The following is a 14370-nucleotide window of genomic DNA, read 5'->3' on the forward strand; positions in this document are numbered from 1 at the left end:
TACAAGCAAAGAAACCAAAACAGCCCCCCCTACCCCCCCCCCCCCCCCATTAGAAAACAAACGGCAGAGAATATACAAATCAACGATTCCACGCTGCTGGTGGAAAAGTGCAAACGAGCCCCTCCCCTTTCTCCAGACTGCCCCCCCCCTCCCAGCGCTAATAAACTATCATCAAAGAATCATCTCATCCACATCCGAAATGTTGCACCGGTCAGACGACCTCGGAGCCTCTTCCAGCTCGACCCAACCCAGACACCTACACCAGAACTCATCTTCACCTCCTCATGTCCGTTCCATCAGTCGTTGGCCTCCAGCTCCTCTTCACCGGAGAGACCCCGACCGGGACCCCGACCCGAAACAAAAAGGTCTGCATGCGGAGCCACTTTATTACACAGCAGACGCGACAACGACAGTGTGTCAGGATGGAGCAGGAGCTGCTGTAGGGGGGCGGGGCCAGGAGCTGCTGTAGGGGCGGGGCCAGGAGCTGCTGTAGGGGGCGGGGCCAGGAGCTGCTGTAGGGGGCTGGGCCAGGAGCTGCTGTAGGGGGCGGGGCCAGGAGCTGCTGTAGGGGGCGGGGCCAGGAGCTGCTGCATGCACACAGACGGGCCGGGGGCAAGACGGGCGGGGCCAGGAGCAAATGTAGGGATCGGGGACAAGATGGGCGGGGCCAGGAGCTGCTGTAGGGGGCGGGGCCAGGAGCTGCCGTAGGGGGCGGGGCCAGGAGCTGCCGTAGGGGGCAGGGCCAGGAGCTGCCGTAGGGGGCGGGAGCAAGGAGCTGTCCTGGAGAGGAGCCGTGAAGAACTGAGGAGAGGAGGAGGACTTCGTCTCAGGAGGTCGAGTCCAGCGCCGCCCTGGTCAGTTAAAACACTGACCAGCGCCCGCAGGCTGAACACAACCACACACACACACACACACAAAATTACGACTGTATGTCAACGTCATCCGGTCAGGGCGCTCTCTGACCGGGTCTTCAGTCGCTATGGGAACAGAGACGGTGTAGCGTGGGGACCGGGTTGGCTCAGGGTGTGAGAGGAGTCACGGTGAGGGGGGGGGGCGGGGTCAGAGATGAGGAGCAGAAAGCCGGTCTTAGTCGAGTTGGTCAGGTAGGGCAGCAGGCCTTCAGTCCACCTTCACCACGCTGTAGATCTTGGTGACGAACCAGAAGCAGGCGAAGAACCCGATGGTACCTTCAGGAGGAACACAGGAGAACGTCAGGAGAACTTCAGGAGAACTTCAGGAAGGGCCTTCAGTCACACAGAAACGCTCCCAAGGACCTTATCTAGAAACTACAGACTGGAACTCTGCTATGGGCCATTAAGGAGCAGGTAGGGGTTAGACAGTAAAGAGACAGGTCATTGAGGAGGTAGGGGTTAGACAGTACAGAGACAGGTCATCGAGTAGCCGGTAGGGGTTAGACAGCACAGAGACAGGTCATTGAGGAGCAGGTAGGGGTTAGACAGTACAGAGACAGGTCATTGAGGAGCAGGTAGGGGTTAGAGAGTACAGAGACAGGTCATTGAGGAGCAGGTAGGGGTTAGAGAGTACAGAGACAGGTGATTAAGGAGCAGGTAGGGGTTAGACAGTACAGAGACAGGTTATTGAGGAGGTAGGGGTTAGACAGTACAGAGACAGGTCATTAAGGAGCAGGTAGGGGATAGACAGTACAGAGACAGGTCATTGACGAGGTAGGGGATAGACAGTACAGAGACAGGTCATTGAGGAGGTAGGGGTTAGACAGTACCAGTGAAGAGGAAGAAGATGAGAGTCATGATCATGGTGTATCCGAAGTAGAGGATGGTGCTGGCCAATCCCGTGATCTGTAGCTTGGACAGGAAGTAGTGGATGGCGTAGACCAGGAAGTAGACGGCGGTGAAGCCGCTGGTCAGGAAGGAGCGCCACTGCCAGTGGTAGTCCTGTTAATCAAACACAGAGCTGTCAATCAAAACACATCACATGTAGTTCTGTCAATCTAAACACCGAGCCGTCAATCAAAACTCAGAGCATCTAGTTCTGTCAATCTAAACACAGAGTTGTCAACCACAACACATAACATGTAGTCCTGCCAATCAAAACACAGATGTCAATCAAAACGCATCACATGTAGTCCTGTCAATCAAAATACAGAGCACATGTAATCCTGTCAATCAAAATACAGAGCACATGTAATCCTGTCAATCAAAACACACATAACTTGTAGTCCTGTCAATCAAATAACATGTTGTTTGATGTTGAAAACCGCAATGTTTCCATAACACGCATATGAAGCAGTGCACTCTGGGTAAAACTACAATGTGATTATACGAAGGAGGCCAGACGTTGGTAGAATTACGACGTAATTGAACGAGAATAGACGCTGGTTTCGCAAACTAGTTGCTTCCACAGTCCAGCGAGGATTTGACCCGGGGCGACCTTTGACCTTTGACCTACCTCGGCACACAGGTGGAAGTAGCAGAGGAGGATGGTGGCCTCAGAGCAGGTGATGACCAGGATGATGAAGACGAGGAAGAGGAAGCCGAACATGTAGTACATCTGGTGAGACCTGACGACACACACGCACACACATTAAAAAGAACCCATCATTAATCATTAAAACCAAATTAATCAAATGAGAATCGTGTGGGAGGAGCCTGTAGACTGAGCCTCTGACTGGTCCCTCGTCTTTGACCTCTGAAACCTGATTGGCTGAGAGCCCTCACCAGATGGAGTTGAGGATGAAGAAGAGCTGGATGAAGATGCAGCCGAAGGGCAGGATGCCCCCCATGACGATGCCGGGAAGGGGCTTGGTGTAGAACGACTGCTCCGGGATCTGACGCGGGATCTGATTGGTCCGCACCGGGTGCTCGATCCCCTGCTCGACCAATCAGAGAAGACCTCACTCAACAACAGCCAACCTTCGGGTTATGGTTATTAAGATGAAGAGGCGTGTGTTAACGTTAGCCAGTGTGTGTTGAGTTAATTGTGTGTGTGTGAGCATGTGCGTTCAGGTGAGTGTGTGTTTGAGGTTTTGTTTAAGGTTGTGTTTAGGTGTGTGCGTAGGTGGGTGTGTGTGTGAGGTTGTTTTTACTTGTGTTTGTAGGTGAGTGTGAGGTTGTGTTGACGTTAGGGCTTTGACTCCGAACTTCGTCATTCTAATCTAATTCGAATATCAAAAAATAAATCGAAATTCGAACGAATATTAGGCAGCCCTTAATATTTGAACCTGTTATGGGCAGGCCAAGAAGGAGAGACGTCGGAGAACCCGACGCAGTCTATTCATAATACTGTAATGACCGCGGAAGAGGCAGTGAATGAAGTATTGATTAGACAGCGATTTATTAGAAACCTAATAAACCGTTGGAACACGCAAGACCGGTAACCATAGCAACGCCGGTAAACAAACCTCGCGAATTTCAATCCAGGACCTACTGAAGGCATTTATTGGTCAAAATATTATTCATAAATATTCAAATATATTAGAATATGAATAAACAACAGCAAACTTCGAATATGATTTTTGTCAAAAGCCCTTGTTGACGTGTGTGGGTTTGTGTGTGTGAGGTTGTGTTGACGTGTGTGTCCTCACCGTTCTCTTGAAGCCGAAGTACGCCCCGATGAAGGTGAGCGGGACGGAGATGCAGAACCACAGAGCCAAGATGGCCACCAGCGTCCCGAAGGGCATGGCCGCCGAAGACCCCTCCCACCACAGGATCAGGTTCATCAGGAAGAAGTCCGCAAACACCACCCTGCACACACACACACACCTTGGATTAAACCAGACCCTGAAAGGGGCGGAGCTACGCCTGGTTTCCTGTGCCATCAGACATACTGTCGGTCATTGATGCGCAAACTGAGCATTAAGCCACATGTCAAGTGGCTGCCCTCATGAAGATTCAGACATTCAAAGGTTGATGTTATCTTCAACCATGTCGACTTGACTTCCTGGGAGACATGCTCAGGGTTCTGCGCTGGAAACGTATGTGGGACCGGGGAAAAGAAAGAAAGAACGAAGGAACGAAAGAAAGACAGAGAGACAGAGAGGGAGATTCTTACCCAGGACACAGGAAGGCGGTGAGCAGCACGTTGGTCTTCCACTTCTCTCCTCCGAACGCTGGAGGACCGTGAGACAAGATAAACAGGATGTGGTTAACAGGAAGTCAAACTAAATGTATAGGCCCACATTTTCTACACACTAGAGTTGCAGTTCCTGCGGTCACAACCTGCCTCTACAGGTTTCCCCTCTCTCTCTCTGCTGTGGGTGATCGGTGACCACACAGTAGACCTCCCAGTCACCACGCCCCAGGGACCACCACCCAGGGACCACCACCCAGGGACCACCACCCAGGGACCACTTCCCAGGGACCACCTCCCAGTGACCACCTCCCAGGGACCACCTCCCAGGGACCACCTCCCAGGGACCACCTCCCAGTGACCACCACCCAGTGACCACCTCCCAGTGACCACCTCCCAGTGACCACCACCCAGGGACCACCTCCCAGTGACCACCTCCCAGTGACCGCCTCCCAGTGACCGCCTCCCAGTGACCGCCTCCCAGTGAACACCACCTCCCAGTGAACACCACCCAGTGACCGCCGGGGGGGGGGGGGGGGGGTGCTCTTACACTTGTAGAAGCGCGCGGCCACGTAGCCGGCGGGGGTCCCCAGCAGCACCCAGAGCACCACGGCGCACGTCATCAGGGCCCCGCGGTTAGCAGGGGACAGGAAGCCCAGGCAGGCGAAGACTGGAGGGACACACACACACACACACACACACACACACACCTCAGTGTGTGGTTTCTTTGGTTGAATAATAACAAAGTCATACTGTAGTAGTGACTGCAATCCGAACCAATAAAAGGCCACACTGTTAATCATTAATATTAAACATCACAGTAACATCGATCTATGTGTTTGACCTCAGTCTAGACTCATCACGAGTTCCAGCAGTACCGAGATTGGCTCATAGAGGGCAGCAGAGACACACTCGCTACAGTAGTCCAGCGTGTAAGAGGTGTCCTACTCTTGATTGAGTAAGACACCCCCATCAATTATAATCACGGATAAATGATAGAACCCATTCATTAAACGACATTCCAATTATGATACCATCGCTGGATTCCCAGGTTACTTGGACATCGCATCAGGTTGGCAATGAAAACCTGAACGGATTCTGACTCCGGACCTCCAGCGGACTACCCCAGGGGGAGCCATAGGGAGAGGACAAATTGTTGGGACACGGCCCCAGACTCACAGAGGGTGACGAAGGTCATGATGAAGATCTGGGTCCCCGAGCCCAGGAACACAGAGAGCAGCATGCCCTTCCTAGGGGGCCGGAAGACGTCTCCGTGGACCAGCTTCCAGCCAAACTCCTCCTGAGCATCCTCCTACACACACACACACACACACACACACACACACACACACACACACACACACACACACACACACACACACACACACACACACACACACACACACACACACACACACACACACACACACACACACACTTGTTTACATCCTGAATATGGAATGTGTCTGATCATGTGATGTGGATCATGTGATGAGTCATGTGATTCATGTGTCACACTGATCGCTGCACAGAGAGTAGCTTCACTAGCAGTCTGCTGCACTGCGGTTTGACGGGAGCTACTAGCATGTAGCAGACACAGAGAGTTAGCATGAAGCAGATACAGACAGTTAGCATGAAGCAAACACTAGCCTAGTGGGTTTGCTCCGAGCCGGTCTAGCTGTTCGACTTTGTCTAGATTTAGGATGAAGTAGGTAGAGATGTATGCAGGAGTTATGCAGAGTTATGCAGCAACACAGGTAGCAGTCAGAGGGCCCAGCATCATTAGCGCATGTAGCATAGACTGAGATGGCTATGTAGCATCAGCACATGTAGCCGACTCAGAGAGGGCTACTTAGCATCAGCAGCAGCAGGCACAGCGGGGACTACGTAGCATTAGCAGCAGCAGACTCAGCGGGGACTACGTAGCATTAGCAGCAGCAGGCTCAGCGGGGGCTACGTAGCATTAGCAGCAGCAGAGGCAGTGGGGGCTGTATAGCATTAGCAGCAGCAGACGGATGGGGATACGTAGCATTAGCAGACAGAGGGAGCTATGTAGCATTAGCAGCAGCAGACGCAGCGGAGGGCTATGTAGCATAAGCAGCAGCAGACAGAGGGGGCTAGGTAGCATTAGCAGCAGCAGACGAAGCGGGGGCTACGTACCACCGAGTCCATCTGGTTATAGCGAGCGATGTCCTTGTGGAGCGTCCTCAGCATGATCATGGCCACCATGCCCGAGAGGAACAGCACGATCACCAGGGAGTTCATGATGCTGCGACACAACACACCACAGTCAGGGGCCGCCAACACACCACACAATCAGGGGCCGCCAACACACCACACAATCAGGGGCCGCCAACACACCACACAGTCAGGGGCCTCTTGTGGGCCCCCTCTAAGCCTGCTGGTGTCACAGCCTCTTCTTAGTGTGTACGTCTACTTGAAGTGAAGGATGACTTTCACCATGTTCAGTGTGTGTGACGGTGTTTCAGTGAGTGTGTTACTGTGGGTGTGTCTTACTGTGGCTTACTGTATGTGTGTGTGTTTTTGCGCTACCTGAACCACTGGATGTTGGTGTGGGGCATGGACTCCAGGATGTAGTCCCACCTGGAGGCCCAGCGGATCTTCTTGTCCTCCTGAGGAAGAGGAGAAAGACCGCCCATCATCATCATCATCATCATCAACCATCCAACTGTTGCATGACTACAGTCTACCGTTACCATCACTACCATCTAACACTCCATCTGCTGTTATCACCTCAACTGTAACCATGACTACAATGTAACGCTCCATCTAGTGCTATCACTTCAACTGTAACCATGACTACCAACCAACACCCCATCAACTGTAACCTTGACTACCATCTATCACTCCATCTGGTGTCATCACTTCAACTGGTACCATGACTACCTGCCATCTTACACTTCCTCCGGTGTCATCACCGTCGTTGCTATAGAACCAGCAATGCTATCGTTTGGCAATAAAGCAATTAAAGTAACTTGGTGCTCCGACTGGCCCTACGTCACCGAGGAGCTCATCTGAGCGGTGAGACGTTCTGCAGGTGACCTCATCAGAGGGTGACCTACCACAAACGCAATGCTGTAGGTGTACGGTATCTTCATGTCCCCAGAGTCCTTGTTTTTGATGAACATAGGGCCGCCCTGGCAGTCGGGGGCGTCCGCGTTGGTGTGCTTATAGCTACGGCAGAGGAGAAGGGACAAAGTCATTCCGCAGAACTAACAGGCTAGCCGTTTAGCTCCTAAGCTAGCCGGTTAGCCCCTTGCCTAGTTAGTTGCCCTCAAGACTAGTTGGTTGCTAGGCTATCTGGTTAGCTGCTAGGCTATCTGGTTAGCTGCTAAGCCAGCTGGTTAGCTTCTATACTAGCTTTTCATCTGCTAGGCTAGCTGCTAGGCTATCTGGTTAGCTGCTAGGCTAGCTGGTCAACTTCTAGACTAGCTGCTAGGCTATTTGGTTAGCTGCTAGACATCTGGTTAGCTGCTAGGCTATCTGGTTAGCTGCTAGGCTACCTGCGGGGCTCCATCTTGGCGGCCACCAGCCGGGCCCCCAGCTCCCCGGTCTCCACCACGTGGTAGTGGATGGTGATGTCCACGTGGTTGAAGATGTAGAAGGTGTCCTTCTCACTGAAGTCCGACTGAAACACACGAGCAGACCTTCAGGAACCCGAGGAGGCCATCGCCTTTGACAGACGTCACGTGTCAAATTATGTGTAGTTGAACGAGGCTTGTTTGTTTTAAAGCCAAATGATGGATAGAAAATATATCTGTTCATCTTTGAGAAATACATTGAACCTTATGCTGTGGGGAAGAAGCAGTGGTTTAATGGTCTTATCTGTGTGTGTTTGTGCGTCTCTCACGTTGACCACGCAGGCGTCCTTGGGCTGGCCCCCCTCAGTGACGTAGCAGCCAATGGGGAAGCCGGGATTACAGAACTTCTGCCCGTCCTCCACATCGTAACACCAGGTGACGGGCATGTTGTCCACAATCCTACACACACACACACACACACACACACACACACACACACACACACACACACACACACACACACACACACACACACACACACACACACACACACACACACACACACACACACACACACACACACACACACACACACACACACACACAGCTTTGAAATGTAATGCATAGAGATATCTATCTGCACACACAGAACAGATCCTAGAACTGCTCCCTATTGCCTCCTAGAGGTGACTGGTATATATTTGCATATATGTATAGCCAAAAAACACAGCTTTCCCTAATGGAATCTACTCTAATGAAGCTATATCAATAGTCAATATACCTTAACCAAAGTTGTGAATCATCTATTTCTACATACCTCTGACTAAGTATGCCTATACACAATATAGGCAAGGCAAGGCAACTTTATTTATATAGCACTTTTCATACACAAGGCAGACTCAAAGTGCTTCACATATAAACATTGTCATGTTTAAAAAGATATGTTAAAGAAAACACAAGTGGTCAGACAAGGAAGGATCAGTCACAGAGAGATCAGAAACATTGAGGCCCTTTGTGATAACCAGGTCTAGAGTGTGCCCCTTACAATGAGTAGCCTCTTTCACATGTTGAGACAGTTCAAATGTGTCTAAAATGGTAAAAAGTTTTTTTGCACACTTGTCATTCAAATCATCTGTATGAAAATTGAAGTCACCAGTTATAACTAGACAGTCAAATTCTTCGGAGATACTACACAATAATTCTGTGAAGTCATCGAAAAAAATTGCAGAATATGTGGGTGGCCTGTAAATAATTAATAGGAGAACTCTGGGGGAGCATTTCAATACAGCACTAAGGTATTCGAACGATGGAAAATCACCAAATAACATCTGTTTCCCCTGAAATACATTTTTAAATATAGCAGCAACCCCTCCACCTCTTTTTCCAGATCTACATGCATCAAAAAAGTTATAGTTGGGAGGAGCTGTCTCTATCAGAACGGTTGCACTGTTAATTTGTTCCAGCCATGTTTCAGTTTAGAAGTGGTAATAAAATCATTAACTAAAAATGATTTGTTATTAAGAGACCTCACATTAAGTAGAGCCATCCTGATGGTGTTGTTGATAGGCTTTAAGGTAGTTTTTGGTTTGGAGGCAATAGATATGAGATTTGTGTGGTTAGCAGTGTGTCTAAGTTTCCCTTTGTTTACTCTGTTAGTGGTAACAGCATGAATGCGAAAGTTGCCCTGCTTTGACGTAGGCAACCTTGGGTTCAGCAGATTATGTGAAACTTCCTTTATACTGCGTCTACGGCTGAACCCTTTTTTGTCTCAGTAATATTCAGGACTACTATCAGTACAGGTGGGGGGGGCTGGGGCGCCATCCTCTTGGGTGTTATCAGCCTGTGGCCATGACGTGGCGATGCTATCATCGACACAGATGCAAGTTTGATGCCAACATATTCCAGTTTCTTAAATTCGGCTGGAAAATCGCCAAGGGAGGAGACATTGGGGCTGGAGTTGTTGTTGTGGCTATGGGAGAGATGAGGCTGGAGGTCATCGTCGATGGGGGAAGGCAGAGGAGGGGGGTGGCCGTTCCTCGCCAAGCTGCTTGGCGAGGAACCGCTTCCTCTGAGATGGGCCCTTGTTGGACGGTGGCAGACACATGCGCAGCCCGCCTCCGTGGCGACTGGTTGTTCCATCTCTGTCCGTACCGTCTGTCCGGACACATTTCAGGGGTCAGGGGTGCACAGGTGGCCGAGGCATGCGCAGCTCGCCTCCATGGCGACTGGTTCTTGTTCCGTCTCTGTCCGCACTGTCCGTCCGGACGCATCTCGGGGCTCAGGGGTGCATGGGTGGCAGGCGCGTTCGTGGACTCTTGAAGTGGCAGGAACCGGTTCTTCAGTGGCAGGGTTCATTTCAGTGACGGGCTAATCCGGCTGATACAGTTAACTTCAGCTTTGGGTAGCTTAGCATTTGGCGTTGAGTGAACTTGTTGATTCACTTTGGTATGTTGTTGCTAGTCTCGTTTCAAATAAAGCCACCGTCTGTTGCAGTTTGGTGCAGTCTGTGCATTTCCCAGTCTCCGTGCCCGAGATATCCGAGTACAGAGGCATGTTGGCGATAGAAAAGTCCAAGGCTTTTTCTGCGGTCTGATCCGGGAGTCATAAAACGTGCCAAAATGTATTGTTGAATCGAGCGATGGAGGACGACGGAAACAAACTATATATTGTTAGGCATTATGATCATGAAATAAAATAAGATAAAGTAGATCTGAACAATGAATTAAGTAGTTTTTTCCAATGCCTAGCGGAGCTTCGGGAAACATGACCTCTCTCTCTGCTGCCTCTTATTGCAGACAATATACAAATAAACAAACTGAAAATGGCTAATTCCCCAAACAGTTCATAACATGGTCAACTACATTGTATTATCATAGAAACAGTTATAAACATGGGTGAATGACGCTAGGATAATAGAATAACAGTGTTGACCCCACTTTGGTGCAGGCCTGTGATTCAGAGCCGTCATGAGTGCGGAACTAATGTCTCTTTGTTTATTGTGGTTCAATTTCACCTTCTCTCGACGGGGTTTAAACCAATCCAAGAAAAGAGATTATGGCTTGTTCAGAGAACAGGTTGGGGGTGTGATGTGCATGCGAGCGAGCGTGCCTGCCTGTGTGTATGCGTGCCTGTGTGAGTGTGAGCGAGCATGCCTGTTTGTGCATGTGCGTGCGTGCCTCCGTGCATGTGTTTGTGTGCCTGACTGTGGTGTGTGCGAGCGTTCAAGGCTGTTTGTGTGTGTGCCTGTATGTTTGACCGTGCGTGCCGGTGTGTGTGTACGTGCCTGTGCCTGTGTTTGTGCGCGTGCCTGTGTTTGTTTGTGTGTGCGTGCGTGCCTGTGTTTGTGCCTGTGTATGGGCGTGTGTGTGTGTGTGTATGCGTGTGCGTCCTACCAGTGGTGCTGATAATTGAGCAGCATGCCCTTCTTCAGGAAGTCCATGTAGGTCTTGTCCGTGGGCAGGTTGGTGTTGTATTTCTTGTTGCACACCAGCTGGCACTTCTCAGTCTTCTTGAAGGTAAACTGAAACCAAGAACCAAAAGGTGCAGAAGTCAGGGCGACATTTCTTCATTAAAAGGGTTTCCATTCGTATACATATCAATACGTATATTGTTGTTCAACGGGGGACTGCCCCCCCCCCTGAGTCCCCCTCCTGGCTCCCCCTCCCCTGGCAGCCATGACCCCAGCCCCCCCGCGGTACCTTGTAAGGCGAGGGTTCGATCCGCTCCCCGAACAGCACCTGGCCCAGGTTCTCAGACGGACGCTTCTCCGCCTCCACCGCACAGAAGTCGAAGCTGGAGGAGGAAACCACGGAAACGGACGATAAACACACCGTGATCACGTCGTTAGGGAGCCTCAGTCGTGGTTCAGAAAGAACCATCAGGTCAAGGCTGGGGCCGCTCAACGAGTACCAATCATTAGCATTGCATTGATTGATGAGTCTCCTCCATGATTAGAGATGTTCCGATACCGATACCAGTATCGGAAATTCATCCGATTTTGCCTAAAATACAATATTTTAGATATTATACATTGGGGTCATCGTAAGAGAACCCTTCAATAAGAACAAGTGCTGTCAGTTGTTACAATGCTAGATGCTGTATCGGTTTGTACTCGTTATCGGCCGATACTGAAGTTCAGGAATCGGAAAGGAAAACATTTTATCGGAACATCTCTATCCATGATCCATCAATATGTGATTATTATTCACGGTGAAACTGTTTTTAATTTCAAGTGTATCTAAACACTGAACATCAACATCCCAACACGCTCACAACCTTCTCGGTGGATGGTCCGTTTACAAAACATCCCTGAAGTAAATTAACTCCTCCACACAGATCTCAGGTCTACTGGGCCTGACCTCCCAGACGTCGCCCCGAGGTTGACCGGTGAACAAAGCATCGGCTTAGGTTGCAGATTCAGACACCGGACACCACAAGGTGATGTGTCACAGAGACGTGTCTGACACGCCCCCCGCAGCTCTGCATTGGAGGAGGACCGCGTTACTCCATGCCTCACACACCCCTCTTACGCACTTATTGTATGCTGTACGTCCTTGCTCTTAATGTACACACATATTGTATGTCGAGGCAAGTATGCGTACACTTACTCTATGTTGTACGTCCTGGCACTTAATGTACACACATATTGTCTGTTGTACGTCCTGACACTTAATGTACAACCTTATTGTATGCTGTATGTCCTTGCACTTCAAAAATAGTACTTAGCATTGTGTAGCGTCTTATCCTAGCTATCTTTGTTGTATACGGGGAATGGGTTAACCTAGATATTGTTTGTGCTCGTCACTTGGTTCTATGAACATCCTTACTGTCCCGACAGCCATATATTGTTGTTTCTCTTTCTTCTGACAAATGTACTTATTGTAAGTCGCTTTGGATAAAAGCATCTGCTAAATGCCCTGAATGTAAATGTAAACATATAGACAGTGGTAGTCCTCATCTGTTGCACAGCAGGCCGGTTAAGACAGGGAACACATCTCTCTCTGCATCACTCTGTGGTTCGAGGAGGGATTCCGATGCATGTGTACTCACGCGGTGTACTCATAAGGTAGGACCGACTCCACCGAATCCAGCCGGTTCACAAACAGCTCGATCGTAGACTGGAAAAGACACGCAACAACAAACACATCAGGGCTTTTTACACAAACACACACACTCTGAGGAGGCACCTGGGAAAGACCCTCCTATTATGGATGGTTCATGTAGATCGGATCAATAGTTTTATCAAAAACATGGATGTCATTTTAATACTTACTTACTACAAATATCAATTGGACGATGATCACGTTGCCATTTCAATAGTAACATATCATTTTCTCACTAAACTTTCATAGCTGCCGGTCTACAGCTACTTTACAAGTGGAGCTGGAAGTCTGCCTGTCTGGTTAAAAAACCGTTCATGTATCCACCACACTAGAGTGATGGTGTAAACACCACCACGGTCTGGCCAGCTGTCACAGGGAAAACTCCAACCACATTCAGTGGACACTAAACAGGGGAGGGTCAAAACATATCAAATATTCTCTGCATGGGAGTCCTACCAACATTACACTGTCAGGCAGACCTTTACAAAATGAGCAGCAGAAGCAAATGGATGGCAGTCCAGGAGGCTCGGGACTTCATCACTGATCATGACAGTGAAATAGAGGAGGATGTGTCTGAAGACGAAGACGATCTTGAGCTAAATTCAGATTCTAATGAATCTGATTTTGAACCTGGGGTCTATAAGTCCAAGGATGAATCGACAGCCAGTCTGTGAGCTGCAGAGACAGGCAGGGCTATATTTCGAGCCACAATGTCTCTGGAGACTTTTCACATTTTCTCCAGAGTAATCAGATTTGATAATCGAGAGACAAAGGCTGGTAGACGGGAGAGAGAGAAGCTGGCAGCTGTTAGGACAGTGTGGGACAAGTGGGTAGAGCAACTTTCACTACGCTATAACCCAGGCCCTAATATCACAGTGGATGAAAGGTATAAAGGCCTAACCCATAATAAAGTGGTGAAACATAAAAAAGTTTGAACAAATATTTTTTTTAATGAAAAACGAGTGAATTATCCTGATTGAACCATTACCTGTTAGAGGTAAGGAACACTATTGCACTAAATATTGATAGAATAGTTACTAATGGAGTTAGTAATGACATGTTCACACTGCTTGTTAGGATTTTTTTTGGTTTAAGACATCTTTTGGATAATAAACATGCACCGGGTCAAATTGACCCGGGAACACCATTGCTGTTCCTGACAAACGAACATAACGGGAGGGTTAAGGACTGCCTGCTAGCAGATAGCCTAGCAGCCAGTGGTGAGCGGTAGCATTGCTGCTAAGCTACCCAGCAGCGCCGTTCTGCTATCAGCAGCGCTACCTCCGGCTTCCGACCCACAACCAAGACCACCTCTCCGAACCGATCGCATCCCGCGGTGCCCCCCCGGTCATCCTACCTTGCAGTCGGGAACCGCGTTTCCTTCGCCCACCTTCGCAGGCTCGCAGAAGCTGACGGGCGCCAGACCCGGGAGGTAAAACCCTAGTACCCCCTGTGACAGAAACCAGAGAACCAGTAGGGGGCCCCGCAGGGCGGACCGGGCGCTCATGGTGCTGCGCAGCGGGGAGAGCGACGCCTCTTCTCGGGGGATGCTGCGGGTCCGGTGGGACAGACGTTCGGTAGTGATCAGAGGACCGTCCTGACAGCGACCATCAGCCGCTTTCTGCCCGGAACCCGACACGTCATCTGCGGCGTCGCAGTCACTCGCTTCCGGGGAGATG

At 49.9% G+C, this 14370-nt stretch overlaps 1 protein-coding gene across 1 annotated transcript; it reads right to left on the reverse strand.

Annotated features, from left to right (window-relative positions):
• Nucleotides 1-630: 630 nt before the first annotated feature.
• tm9sf2 (transmembrane 9 superfamily member 2) lies at nucleotides 631-14353 on the reverse strand. The gene is made up of 17 exons (XM_056609672.1): nucleotides 14049-14353; nucleotides 12639-12706; nucleotides 11288-11381; nucleotides 10982-11109; nucleotides 7919-8048; nucleotides 7572-7696; nucleotides 7131-7242; nucleotides 6601-6680; nucleotides 6208-6316; nucleotides 5227-5359; nucleotides 4598-4717; nucleotides 4030-4087; nucleotides 3563-3722; nucleotides 2697-2848; nucleotides 2428-2539; nucleotides 1742-1913; nucleotides 631-1187 (listed from the first exon to the last, which is right to left on the reverse strand). Exons 1-17 carry the CDS (start codon nucleotides 14196-14198, stop codon nucleotides 1120-1122), a joined length of 1971 nt encoding a protein of 656 aa, XP_056465647.1. The 5' UTR covers nucleotides 14199-14353; the 3' UTR covers nucleotides 631-1119.
• Nucleotides 14354-14370: the final 17 nt, after the last annotated feature.

Source organism: Gadus chalcogrammus, chromosome 15, assembly GCF_026213295.1.
Source record: "Gadus chalcogrammus isolate NIFS_2021 chromosome 15, NIFS_Gcha_1.0, whole genome shotgun sequence".
NCBI lineage: Eukaryota > Metazoa > Chordata > Actinopteri > Gadiformes > Gadidae > Gadus > Gadus chalcogrammus.